The sequence below is a fragment of the Salarias fasciatus genome, chromosome 4 (genome assembly GCF_902148845.1).
Source record: "Salarias fasciatus chromosome 4, fSalaFa1.1, whole genome shotgun sequence".
Lineage (NCBI taxonomy): Eukaryota > Metazoa > Chordata > Actinopteri > Blenniiformes > Blenniidae > Salarias > Salarias fasciatus.
In genome coordinates, this window is record NC_043748.1 from 21,276,359 (window position 1) to 21,290,410 (window position 14,052).

The 14,052-nt window shown below is 51.9% G+C and overlaps 1 protein-coding gene across 1 annotated transcript in view; it reads left to right on the forward strand.

Annotated features, from left to right (window-relative positions):
- Nucleotides 1-14,052, forward strand: part of cacng2a (calcium channel, voltage-dependent, gamma subunit 2a) — a 53,652-nt gene that overhangs the window by 32,837 nt on the left and 6,763 nt on the right. Inside the window, exon 2 of the mRNA XM_030089606.1 lies at nt 2,792-2,875. Within this exon, the coding sequence (XP_029945466.1) occupies nt 2,792-2,875 (84 nt within the window). The remainder of the gene's footprint in view (nt 1-2,791; nt 2,876-14,052) is intronic.

Here is a 14,052-nt window from a genome sequence, read left to right on the forward strand (position 1 = left end):
TCACGCAGGGCCTCAGTGAGAAGCGATCAAGCTGATTGGAGGACACAGAAAATCTGGTTCCAGTTTTTAACAGGAACAGGAAGGAACTGCCAGTCGTACATCAGAGCACCGAGTTCAAAAACTGTGCAGGTCCGTTAAACTCTGGAGGGCTTTTTCATGGCTCAGCAATCACCCTCACGCTCGGACTTGATGTATTCCACCTCCCGCTCCGTCTTCCCCTCTCTGTCCTTCAAAACCTCTGCGTTACCTGCCCTTCCTGAGTTTACCCCCCTGCTTCTGGAAGACTCTCCCTCCCTCTCTGCCGTCCACAAACAGTAGCAGCAGAGCCGCTTCGCCACCAAAGCATATGAAACAATCCTCTAGTAAAACGCTCCATTAGCTCCACGATCTCGCGCTAACAGCAGAAATCCTCTCGGCTTCACAGCAAGTCAAAACGCAACAGTTCAGCGTTTACGTGGCAACGTTTTAAACCTGACGTCTGTTTACTCTCAAAAACGCTGGAAACGATGCGGTGGTGAAAACAAGCGGCATAAACTTTCTTATCGCCTTTCTGCTGAGCATGTGCAGAACCACGGCGGTGGGGCTCAGGAGACGGCGTGCGAGCGTTTCCAGGAAGTTGTGTTTTCCCCCCGTTTCCACGACGACGGCACAGTCGGAGCACCTTCAGAAAGTTCCACCTTGGCGGCTGTTATCACAAACCTGCTTCCAGGGGCTCCGAGCAGCGTTGTCATGTGAAGGACACCCAAAATGCAACAGTGCCCAAAAACATTGAGCTGTTGGGGTCCAGAGACCGTTGAAGGCCGGTTCGGGTTCGGGCGTCTCTCTGCTCAGACCTGCTGTACCTGAACCACAGCTAACTTTATTGTTTAGTTTGTCTTTGTTAGAAGTGTAAAAGATCAGACAAAAGATTGATTGTGATCTGTGGAGCTGTCGAGGTGCCTCCATCGTCAGCTGGATGGACGGATCTTAGCTCCGCTTTATAATCGTTGGTCATTTCATTAAATATACACAGAATAAGGAAGAAGATAAAAGAAAAGGGACAAACAGATCAATCCATGCTGAGCAGAAAGAAACGGTCTCATTTCAGTTCCCTGTTTCAGGGAAGTGATGTTGGGATAATCCAGTCGCCCCCCCGCCTCGCTGAAGGCGGGTGGGCGAGCAGATCGAAGCCTCTTTGATGGCTCCGTTTTTCCAGATGACTGTCTCTGATGTCTGAGTGGTCATCGCCGCCCTGCGTCGCATGCGGGCCGTTCAGAGCCATCGCCGGAACCCTGCCGCGCCCGTCAACGCCTCGCTGCCAGGACCCGCCCGCCTGCGGCACCTGGCGCCGCGGCACCCGACGACTCTCTAAAGAAACGCTAATCTGGTCCAATCAAAACGGCCGGGCACCTGCCGTCATGGCCGCCGTGTGGATGCCTCCCCGGCCGCGCCACCTTGAGCGACCTCATCAAGGCCGAAACCGGGCGCAGAGGAGGGCAGATGGGAGGGGTGGAGGGAGAGGGTGGAGGGACAGCCTGGATGTGGAGGTGTCGGCCAAATCGACAAGCATTAAGAGATGAGCTTCCCCGTGCACAGCGGCTGGAGCGGCTCCAGGTCGCACCGGCTGCGCCGCTGCTGTTTACAAGCCGCCAACTGCTGCTGGAGAGGCCCGGGGCTCGGACCAACACTCCGGCCGAAGCTCGGCCCTGCATTCCACTCGCCATGAAAAAATGTGAAGACGCTGCTGAGGGGCTCCGGTGTTGGAGCAGCTCCTCTTATTACAGTAATGTCAGATTGATCCTTGGGTCTCCTGAAGCGTTCTCCCACAACACTCTGAGTGTGTAGATTTTTCTCACTTTTCGTGGTGGAGTTTGCATGATCTCCCTGAGCAGCATGCCGGCTGGAGATCTTTCTTGTGTGGTTTTTGGACTGATGACACTAAATTATAAAAAAAAAAAAAAACCATGCTTCAGGTTGGATGTTGGGTTGTTTTTCTGCATTGTTTTCTCCTGTTCTGCTGGTGAACTGCTGGTGGATCTCATCCAGTGTCTGGACAACATGAACGGGGTTCTGGGTCTTGATGGGTTCTGGGTCCAGACCTGGGACTTGCTGGGTGTGTGTGGTCGGCCTCACCTGCAGCTGCTGGGTGTCGTTTCTAAATGGACCAAGCTGAGTTTTTTTTTCACTAAGAGTTGTTTGTGAAAGGAAATGAAACTCTGAGTCGAATTGAAGCAGCGTCTCGGAGTGGCTGCAGAGTCAGGCCTCGTTTCCATGACGACAGTTTGAACTGTTGAAAACAGAAAGTTTTTCTTGAGCTTTGAGTGTTTACATGACAACGCTTCTCGAAGCTGCTGAAAACGCAACTTTCCTGAAAAGCTGCTGCGGCACCGCAGTCAACGGGCGGGCCGAAGCTCCTTTGGCCGATGAGCGGTGCATTGTGGGATACTTTCTGAGCATTTCACATTTGGTGAGAGAACACAAACAACCTCGAGCCAACTCTGAGCCACATCGGAGCGCTCCAGCTCATCGATCTGTGATCAGATGACTGTATGGACGCAGAAGATTGAGATGCTTTAAATCTGCCCTGTTACACATCGTGTCGTCATTGAAACACGTTAGCCTGGTGTGAAGGCAGCGGAATCAAACTACAGTTTGGTAGTTTGTGGTCCGCAAAGAACTGAATACTGACAATAAACTATTCCTGTATCATTGTGCATATCACTATCTGGAACTTATTTATTTGATTTTACCACAGGAGAAGAAGTTTGTCTTCTTGTGCGACCTCTCTTGACTGCTCTCTGTTCTCCTCTAGGAAACTTCAAGGGGATGTGTAAACAGATAGACCACTTTCCAGAAGAAACAGATTACGAAGCAGACCCATCGGAGTACTTCTTACGTGAGTACGACTTTCACATCCTTCATTCCTGAGCACCCATAAATCCCAGCAGGCGTTCCTCCTCCTTCAGTTTCATTTTGATATTTGTCCCACTTTGCTGTTTTTGCTGCTGCTGAGACGTGAGCGCGATGCCAGAGCGGCGCTCGTCTTGGCCCGGCCCGCGTTTCGGCTCCGAGGCCGGCCAGGCCGAGCCCTGCCAAGGCGGCTCGTCTGTTTTTACTGCTTGGCTGTGTGGAACGCTACGTGCAGTGTTACAGTCGGCTGTGTACCCTGTAAACACAGCCCATTGATTTTCGCTCCCTTTTCCTTTGTGCAAGCAAAGACAGAGATGCTTGTCGGACTCATTTGCCTGGTTAATCCTAAAAACCACAACAAAGACTCCAAGCCTGTGATGTACTGTTACTATCGCTGGCTCGATACTCCAGTTAGTGCCTCTGCACGGTGTTTTTCTTCAAACAGGAAACATTAATGGGTTTTATCCGGTATTTAATAACCATGTAGCTTCACTTCTGCAAATAATAAGTGAGTCTCTTTAATTTGGTGGGTTTTCTTTTGGACGGACGGACGAGGATTTGCTTGTTTTTCTCAGGCAATCTGCGAAGGCAGCTTTTAGGAAGACACTTTTTCTGGAGAGAGGCGCTGAGTTGGAAAAGCGCCGGCCAGAAAACTTTATGTGAACACATGTAGCTTTTCATGTTGCTGTTTCTTGGACCAGGATGGTCTGTTTGGTGCTGATAGACGAGTCTCGACTGGACGGAGGGCTTTGAATACAGTCACTAAAGCTGGGTTTCCTTTCTGATTTCTGGGTTCAGATTATTCACAGTCTATCAAAGTTTAATGGAAAGTTGAGACATTAGGAAGCTTGACCTTACAGGCTCAGATCTGTGGCGCCCTCGGGTGGCTGCAGTCAATACAACAGCAGCAATGTAGAGAGTAGTTCCTGTGGTAACGCAGGCAGAAATCAGCGTTCTGTTTAAAGACGACCTGATTTACCAAATGTTCTTCATTACGCCGGCGCCATGTTGAACCTTCTGCCCCCAATGTTGCCCCCCACCTCTTCCTCCTCTCCTCCCCCTCCCGGCCGTTGGTCCAGCGTTTGCGTGCCGCGGCTGCAGATTAGGAGTCATTAGCTTGCGCTCATCACGGCGCTTTGAGCGCCGGCTCCTGTCCGAACGATTCCAACAAACGCCGGTGCGGCCACGTCAGTCTGGTAACGAAGCGTCTCCGGGGCCCGGGGAAGACGGCGGCGGGGCGGGCGAGGCCCCTCGGACGGCCGTGCGGATGAGTGTGTGTTCACCTCTTCCCAGGGCCGTGATTGGAGGAGAGGGCCGCAGTGCTCCCAGTGGCTCGCCAATTAGGACACTCACGTCCATAAATATTTCAGCCTCCTTCTTATATAGGTCAGGCCTCTCTCCGTCGCCGTCTCTCCGCATCACGCCCGGAATGTTGCATGTCACGGGAGCGGAGCGGCGCCCCATCCCAGCCGCCGCCAGCCGCACTCTTCCTCTCCGCCACACGGAGAGGTCACGGGGGTCACGGCGTGTTCAGACCTCCTCACAGGTCTCCGTGTTGTCTTCATCCGCCCGTTTCGGGTGGACACACCTGCAACTTCGGTAATGAGGAGCTTCACGGCGCCGCTGGCCGGAGACGGAGGGAAGCCGCAGACGAGAGGGGGAGGAGGAGGAGGAGGAGGAGGAGGAGGAGGAGGAGGAGAGCGGAGAGTTATGCAACAGCTCGTGATGTCACTTCAGGTGAAGTCTCCGCGGAAATGACGTCACGGGGGACACATGGTCCACAATCCAGGGGACACTCCAGTGACGTGGTCAGACTCTGTAGTGAGGAAGAGGAGGAGGAGGAAGGAGGGCAGGAGGAGGGAGATATTCAGTGATGTGGTTGCCGAGCAGAAAACACACAAATCCAGCAATATTCTCCAAACACACACAAAAACACACACATACACACACACACACACACAGTGTTGTCGCCATAAGGACAGCAGATCAAAGTTACTTCCACATATCAGTGGCTTCTGTGTGTGTGTGTGTGTGTGTGTGTGTGTGTGTGTGTGTGTGTGTGTGTGTGTGTGTTAGACGGCACGGCGGTTTGCACATCCACACGGGGTTATATAAGCCAGCTGAGGCACGCTGAAGCGCCAGTGGGTTTTTAGATCATGCCGTGTCGGAGCTCCCATCATCCACTGCTCCACTGGGCGCTAAGCAGCTGAGAAAGGAGGAGAAGCAGGCGGAGGAGGAGGAGACGCCCCGTTATGCAAGCCGAGAGGAACCGGAAGACGACGGTTTAGAGAGTGAGACGCCGTTTTCCCCGCACGGTCCGGAAAACACTCACGTGAGGAAAACTGAGGACAATAAATTACTACAAAGTCTGAATATGAGAGAGTCTGGATCCAGACCAGCGGCCCTCAAGACTGAGAGGGATAAAGAACAGAGGGATGGAGGGATGGATGGATGGAGGGATAGAGGGAGGGATGGAGAGATGGATGGATGGATGGATGAGAGATGGATGGAGGGATGGACGGACGGAAGGATAATGGACGGACGGATGAAGGGATGGATGGATCCATGGATGGACCGACGGATGGAGGAATGGAGGGAGGGAGGGATGGATGGAAGGAGGGATAGAGGGAGGGATAGATGGATGATGGAGGGAGGGAGGGAGGGAGGGATGAACAGATGGATAGATGGATGAGGAATGAATGGATGGAGGGATGGATGGATGGAAGGAGGGATGGATGGATGGATGAATGGATGGATAGATAAATGAAGGGATGAATGGATGGAGGGATGGAAGGAGGGATGGAGAGAGGGATGGATGGATGGATGGATGGATGGAGGGAGGGAGGGATGGTGGGATAGGTGGATGGAGGGATGAATGGATGGAGGGATTGAAGGATGGATGGATGGAGGGATGGATGAATGGATGGATGGATGGAGGGAGGGAGGGATGGTGGGATAGGTGGATGGAGGGATGAATGGATGGAGGGATTGAAGGATGGATGGATGGAGGGATGGATGAATGGATGGATGGATGGATGGAGGGAGGGAGGGATGGTGGGATTGAAGGATGGATGGATGGATGGATGGATGGATGGATGGATGGATGGATGGATGGAGGGAGGGAGGGATGGTGGGATAGGTGGATGGAGGGATGAATGGATGGAGGGATTGAAGGATGGATGGATGGAGGGATGGATGAATGGATGGATGGATGGAGGGAGGGAGGGATGGTGGGATTGAAGGATGGATGGATGGATGGATGGATGGATGGATGGATGGATGGAGGGATGGATGTGATTTATGTTTCCAGAGTGACTTCTCACATTGCACCAGCTTTAAAATATTCCACTAGCCCATTCATCCTTCTTCTGGATCTTTTCACACTAAAAGCGTCGCCACTATTTGGCATTTCCAGTCGAACTGTATTGTGGAAACAGCGCCACCTCATGGTCCGGAACGCTAATTACATCCTGTAAACGTCTCATTTTGATGGAAGGAAACTTCCAAAGCGAAGCGTCTTCAGCTGAAATGTGTTGTGGATGTTCTTCCTGCGTTGATCAATGGGAGTGAGAGGAGGTCACTCCGCTCGCTCGCTCGCTCGCTCGCTCGCCGTGCCTCTCGGCCACGTCGAGCTGATTCCCATAAACCTGAGAGGGAAGGGAAGACCTGTGGGCGCCGCTCCTGCAGGAACAGCTCCACCTGCGTGCTTCTGGGTGTTTTCGCCCCGAGTCACCGCCACCTGCCTTGCCGTGCGCGTTCGCCGTGCGCGCTCGGCGTGCGCTGATGGGAGCGTATTCGCTGACATTGATGGCAGAAGGGCAGGCCTGTCACACGGCCGCCCCCCGGGGCCTCGCGGCAGACTGGACGCTGGCCTGAACTGGCTCTGGCGTCGCCCGATAAAATCAATGGGTCTGGGGCAACACATGTGGGGGGCTTGTAGGGCAGAAGGGGGGGGAGGGGGGGGGCAGATGCAGTGGCTCGCAGCGGCAGTTTGAATTCACCGTTTGGAGCAGGAGCAGAGGGGATGTCAGGATGATACACACTAGAAAGCTTCAGAACGAATATTCACTAAACACAGAACTGAGACTCCTGGAATGTGTGTGAGAGCTGCACAGTTTGTGACAATTCCCTGTTATATGAGTTCTCGAAAGGACGTGAGAATCATTCGGATGTTTCTGAGCGTTCTAGAACATATGTGGGTGTTCTGGAATGTGTGTGTGACAACTCTACACTTTCTGAGAGTTCTATAGTCTGTGTGTAAGTTTCCAATGTGTGTGTGAGTGTTGTGATTTCTGAGCGCTCCAGAATGTGTGTGAGATCGTTCTAGAATCTGCGTGAGGCTTCCAGAATGTGTGTCAGTTCTAGAATACATGTGAGGAGAGTTCTGGATCCATGTGGAACCAGAACGTGCGGGATGGTTTTAGGTTTAATGTGACAGTTGTAGAATATGTGAAACAGTTTTACGATTCATGAGAGTTCAAGAGAGAATCCGTGGCTTTATGAAAACATGTGAGTCTTCTAGAACGTCTGAGTGTTCCTTAAAAAAAAAGAGAAATATGTGAACTGCAGCATGTGACTGTCTGGAGCTTCTCTCTCTCTGACATGGAGCATCTTTGACTTCTAACAGCCACAAATAAGGAGTCTATTGATTGATGCGCGCGCACGCACACACACACACACACACACACACACACACACACACACACAGGTAAATGAATTAAAAGCCAGTCACGTTTGTCCTGGCTGACCGGGTGAACGTTAGCAGTGTAGCCTCTCGTCTTGTTCGGGCAGAGGGTCTGGGAAGCCCGGCGGTGAGGCAGACTGTCCTGGTATCAAAGCTACGTTCACTCCTCCGCCGCCTGGAAGCTCCCACCGCCATGACAGCAAATTACAGAGCTTTGTTCTTTTTCATCTGCAAACATAAAGAGTCCAGTCAGAATCAAAGAGAGAACCGTTTCGCTGTTTTGAGCCGGAGATTTACATTCAGAGGAAAGTTAAAAACACCTGCAGCTGCTGATTTACACAGCGTTGCTTCTGATGAGTAAACTCTGCCGCAGATACACAACAGGAATGAGCTCACAGGGTTACAATCTGGGAAAGAATATCAGGCTTCACCCCCCAAAAGAATCAATCATCAGAAAAGAATTAAACCACTTCTGCATGAAAACTATTCATTTCTTTCATTTTGTGTGTGAATAATGAAGCTTTTGTGGGATGATGGAGGATTGAAACGACTCAAACCATAAGTGTTTCGAGTAAAAACAGTTTTAAAGACTCCGTCAGACAGAAGGCTCTCGCCGTCACGCCGCGTCCTGAGGACCGGCGGAGTGAAACCTGCATCTACCTTCCAATCACTGCGAGTCAAACGGCGTTCTGCCGCCGGCCGCAGTGTCGGGACTCATAAGCCTCCACGCCGAGTCCGAAGCTGCGTCGGCAAATCTGGCGAACGTCGAGCGGAGCTGCCGAAGCTCATTTCCGTTGTCTGTGCACATTGTTTCACGCCGTAATCTTTTTTCCTGCGTGTGTGTTTGATGCTGGGCTGATGAGGCGCTCGAAGGGGCTGGACGTCCGGGACGAGGACGGTGCGCGGGCTCGGCGCTGAGCAGGAGGCGTGGACGGGATTAATAAGCGTTTGTAGTATGAAATCGATGAGCCTGCGAGCCGAGGCCCCTGATTAGCTCGACCCTGTCCGGCACGTCAGCACTTCCAGGGCTGGAGGAGGCTGATTAGCAGCCCATGCTAATTTCCGCTGAACCCTGTCGATGAAAGGAGGGAGACGGGGGGGGGGGGGGGGGGGCAAAGAGGCCTTCGCCTCTGCAGAGACCGCGGTGGTCACTGCGTGTGAACCAAGTTACGCAACGGCTTTGAGAAAGGTGATGCAAGTCAAGTCACATGTCGACTGGTTTCAACATTTTCAAGCGAAAAGCAAAAGTTTCTCTATTTTGGGTCCGTTGAGGAGACAGTGACGCTGCAAACGGCTCCCAGGAAGGTGGAACTTTCTGAAAACGCTCAGTCTCCATCTTGACAGCAGGAATGCTGGATGGAAACGGAGCCCAGAACGAGCCTGAAGACGGCCCGGGTTCACCTGGAATCAAACAATGACTACAGAAAGTGACTCAAAAGACTAAAGTTTTATGAAGCGTTTCGGTTCAAAATACGGTGAAACGTCCAAAAATCTGCTACATTCTGCAAGTTTTTTCAAAGTCATGACTTTGAAGCTAATGACAGGTCGCTCGCATCGCTGGTGCTTCAGCTCAGGTCTCAGTGTTGTGTTGTGTTGTCGTGTTGCTACTCTGAAGGAATTTGTTAAACAATCAGTGCTTTCCTTGAAGTTCTTCCGGTTTGCTTGGTGGGTTGGCGGCCCTGAATGGAGGGCCGATTTGGCCCACGGGTCTCATGTTTGACACCCCTGATGTAGACCGTGCATCTTCACCGGTCGGTTTGGCTTCTTCCATTCATCCTAAACTTGATATAACTGATATCATTGATATCATGACTCATTTAATGGAAATCTGTTCCAGAGGGAACCGTGTGGATAGAGAGAGAGAGAGAGAGAGAGAGAGAGAGAGAGAGAGAGAGAGAGACAGGTGAGCAGTTACACTCTGTCACTCCTGCTCCTGGAGAACCACGCCGACCCCCCATCCAAATGAAAGCGTTGACCTCGGCGCTAGCAGCTAATGGCAGCGGCGACCTTGGCGGCGTCTCGTGTTTCTGAGGCTCTCGCTGCGGCGCACATGAAAGGAGGCTCTCGGGAGTCCTGTGATTAGCACCGAGGTCGCTGTTTTGATTTGGGTCGAGGTCGCGATCGCGCGGAGCGGCGGGGCGTCGTCGGTTTCTCACCTCACCACAGCGGAGGAGCTGCACGCTTCGCTCTGCTCTCACTTTAACACTATATCTGGGCTTCAGTGGATTTTATAGTAATGAATTTTAATATTCGCGCTTGTTTATACTCTTTACCAAAAGGAAAAGTTCACAAGCAAACTTATAAGAACCTAATCGATGGCTGTAAAAGATTCAAATGTTACCATACTAGGCGAAATATTTGACTACATTGAAATCTTGAAAGTAAAGTTAATCCATATTCTGACCAAGATTCCGTCCAGTCCCTTGGGTTATCGTGTCATTGCGTCGCCAGGTGGACTGAAATCACATGCCTTGTAGAAATCACAGCGATCAAGAGAAGTAACAAGACTCCTCTCAGTGGCTGTTTGTCTTCTCATGATTGACATCTCTCTGTTTACCCTGGTTGTTTTCCTGGCTCTCTGTGGCTGAGATGAGATTTGGCACACAGGTTTACTTTGCCCAGATGGACTAAATCCCACTGAGTTTGATTTCATTGGACCAGAATGGCTGCTGCTGCTGTTGCCCCTGTTTGGTTTCTCTGATCCTACATGTGTGATAAAGGGGGGAAGCTGGCTTGAGAAGAACAAAACATTACAGCAGAGCGACGGATCCTGAGTCATGCCTTCAGTTTCTAAAGCACAAAGTAACGCAGCCTGCAGTTTGCCTGGCTCTGTGTGGCTCTGAGGGGCCCTACATAGCTCTGTGTGGGTGTACATGGCTCTACGTTGGTCTTTGTGGATTAATGTGGCCCTACTTTGTTCTGCACAGCTCTATGTGACTTTGGGTGGCTCTGTGTTGCTCTACGTCTTGCTGCATGGCTCTATGTGAATCTGCTTAGCTCTACATAGCTGTATGTGGTTCTATGTGGCTTTACTTGACTCTGAATCGCTTTACGTGACTCTATGTACCTTCATGTTATTCCACATTTCTCTGCGTTGCTCTGTGTGACTCTACATTGCTGCACTTGACTGGACTGTAGCTCTGTGTTATTCTACATGGCTCTACGGAGCTCTATGTAAATATGCGTGGCTCTACTTAGCTCTTCATAGCTCTACGTAGCTCTATGTACCTCTATGTGGCTCTACCTATCTCTACGTAGCTCTTCGTGGGTCTACGTAACTCTTTGTAGCTCTATGTAGCTCTACATGGCTGCCCCAGCCGGCTGCCCCGGCCGGCCCCCCCCCCCCCCGACCCGGCCGGCTGCCAGCGTTCGTGCCAGCCTGGCCACTCTGGGGAGAGTGGACTCTGTGTGTTCTGTATCGATTGGCTGGCCTGCAGCTCAGGCTGCTGTCCGAGCGCCGGCACCATCCGCCCCGCCGCCGCCTGACAAACAGCCGAACCAGACCCGGCGCCGTGCGGGCCGGGTTTCCACGGCAGCCGCTCCTCCTCTGCACCGGTTGGAGCAGAGGTTCTAATCCTGGGATGCAGGGAGCTCTGTATGAACTGAGACCAAACGCTGAAAGCATCAGGACAGCCAGCAGGGCTGTTCCAGTGGGCTTCAGGAGCATCAAGAGTTTCAAGGGGGTGCAGGACTGACGTCTTCTGTGGTGTGGGAGATAGGTGGATATATAAAAAGAATTTATCTGTCGGGACTCAGTGAAACCGGTTCATGTTTGATAGAACCTCAGAACGCTCGGTAACATCCTGAAGCTGAAATGCATTTGTCGAGTGTAGCTTCATTTGAGTCATTGCAGCCATTATTCAATTAAAATTAATGATTTTCAATTACAATAACTCCTGCAATAGCTTCCTGCAGTTCATGCTTGTGGGACTAACTTTTTACTCTGAATACTGGATTAAAGAAATTAAAAGACGATGAAAACGACTTGGTATCGATCGAGTGTCGGGTATCGGGTGTGATACTGCACAGAGTACTGATACTCTGAAAAAGCTCCCCGATACCACCCAGGGAGCGTCACGTGACGTCTTTCCTCGGCAACCGCAGCAGCAGCCGGACAAGAGAGGAGGAGCGTCTGCGGTTTGGAGACGCCTTAAAATTAAAGAGTGAACGACTGAAATAAGACAAAACATAACGGTGAGGAGAAAGATAGTTGGAATACCAGCAAATTACTCATCAGCAGAGGAAACCCGATGTTCCTCAACTGTTTACCCGCTCAGCAAGCAGCACAGCTGAGGGCATGTAGCATCACACACCAGTGATGCTACATGCTAACTGTGATTAAAGTCTGACTGATACACTCAATAACAGTGAACTCGGCCCCTCAGTCTGCAGTCTGCAGCACATGTGGCGCAGTGTGTAGATAGACCAGTCCGTCCAGAAAGACGCCATCACCATCCAAACTCCACATGTTTATGCGAGGTGTGCATTTTTATAGAGGATGCACTTTTGCCGCATAAATCGTTGATTTCTGCACAAAGCTTGTGAAATCCTTGCATGACTTCATAATCCCTTCATTTTCATTGCAAGAAATTCACAGAAGCTCGGGTTAGCTGAGCAGAAAGTTGAAAAATGATGCATCACTTTTTCTTTCTTTTTCATCAAACCTCAGTTTTTGATTAAGTTTTTGTAATTTTTGCAAGTTCCTGCAATTTCACTGCATAAAATAGCATAAATATCCCTCATATTCCATTGCAGGTTTTGTGAAAATGTGCTGCATAAATGGGGATTTTTTGCCCTCAACAATCAAAAAAAACTCAGCATTTTTGTTTGAGGACTGACGGCCGTGACGCACGGCATTGTGTGTGCTGTGGCTGTCGGGCTGCCGGAGGTGACGCAGCGTCGACGCAGAGGCTGGGTGGAGCTGGTTTGTGGTTTACATATGGAGCGTGAACTGGACCTGGTATCGGTGCTCGGTGTCAGCAGAATCCTTTAAAGAATCGGTACCGGTGCATCAGTGAAGACGAGTCGGAGCTGATGTGTGTTTTAGTTTCCGGGCCGTCAGTCTCAGCTGTGCCTTAACGTCCCTCCAGGCAGGATCCCAAACTCTGACAGGCGCAAAGATGTGAAGCCCAGAGAGCGGCGAGGACGTATTGATCCTTAATAGGTGGCCTCTGTGACGGAGTCGGCCTCGCCGCCTCGGGGCATTCGCTTCCTGTCCCGTCCTCCGCTCCGGCGCTCCGGCAGGAGGCGAGCCGAGCGCCGGCCGGCCGTCAGCGAGGCGCTGACACACTCGGCATTACGCAGGGAGAGCAGAGTGCATCCTGGCATGAAAAATCTGCAGGGACTTCAGCCTCTCCTTCCGAGGTAGTGCGGCCGGCCAAAGCCAGCGGCGTGTTGGCGCAGCGAGCCGCAGCCCCATCCCACCGAAGGCACGCCGCATGCCGGGAGGTCACTGTGAAGGTCACTGCACTTTTTCAGCGCGCTGCTAAACACGGATGTCGGTACAGAGGACGCAGCGGGGCCGGGGAAGCAGCACTGCGGGCCGCCGGCCCTGCGAGCCATGCAAATGAGCCGCAGCCTCTCGTCTTGGAAAGCCGCGGCGGCGCATTGCTGGCAGCGTTCGTTAGCCGGAGCGCTGGTGCTGCAGAGTGCGCATGATGAGGAGGATGATGCTGTTAAACAAATCGTTCACTCATTACTGGCAGACGTTGAGGCTAATATGTGGTCGTGTTGAGCTGAAGGTGCTGATTTCGGCCGTCGCTGAAGCGCATTTACAGTCAAACTGCAGAAAGAACCACGGAAGAATCCAAACCCTTAGAAATAAAACAGTGTTTTAGCTGAATCCTCATCAGATTTCCTCTGTTTGCACGAAGCGTCTCACTGAGCCGGAGGCGGTAATCCCGCCGCCGCCGAGCGCTAAATGCATCACACATCATCCAGTCGGTCGACCACCATCAGCTTCAATCACCCAACAATAGAGAGGAAGAGAAAATATCTCGAGTAGCTTCAGGCGGGCGTCCAATCAGATCCTTCAGCTCACACACATCCTCTGCTGCCATTGCTGAGGAAACGCCGCCGTTTGACGGACGCCTCAGTGTCGCCTCCATCAGGCCGTGTGAGTAAACTGCGGGGAAACGAGGCACTCGAACCGGGGACCATCTCGCTGTGAGGAGAGGGGCTAACCACTTCTCCATTTGCAGCCGAGACGAGTGGATGTTTCTCCATCTTTGGCGTCACCTTGAGCTCCCTCATCTCTAAACAGCCCCACGGTCAACAATCAATAACGCTCCCGTCTTTTGTCTCTCCGGATGAAGCTGATGGATGAAGAAAGAGGCGTCCGTCCTCCGCCTGTACGAACCTGGGGGGGTTTAAAGGGACGGACGTACAGGAGCAGGGTCAACTCTCAGGACAGCTTAATATTTAATCAACCCCTCACCGGCAACCCAAAACCCCACAACCCCCCCGGGACGACGAGCGGC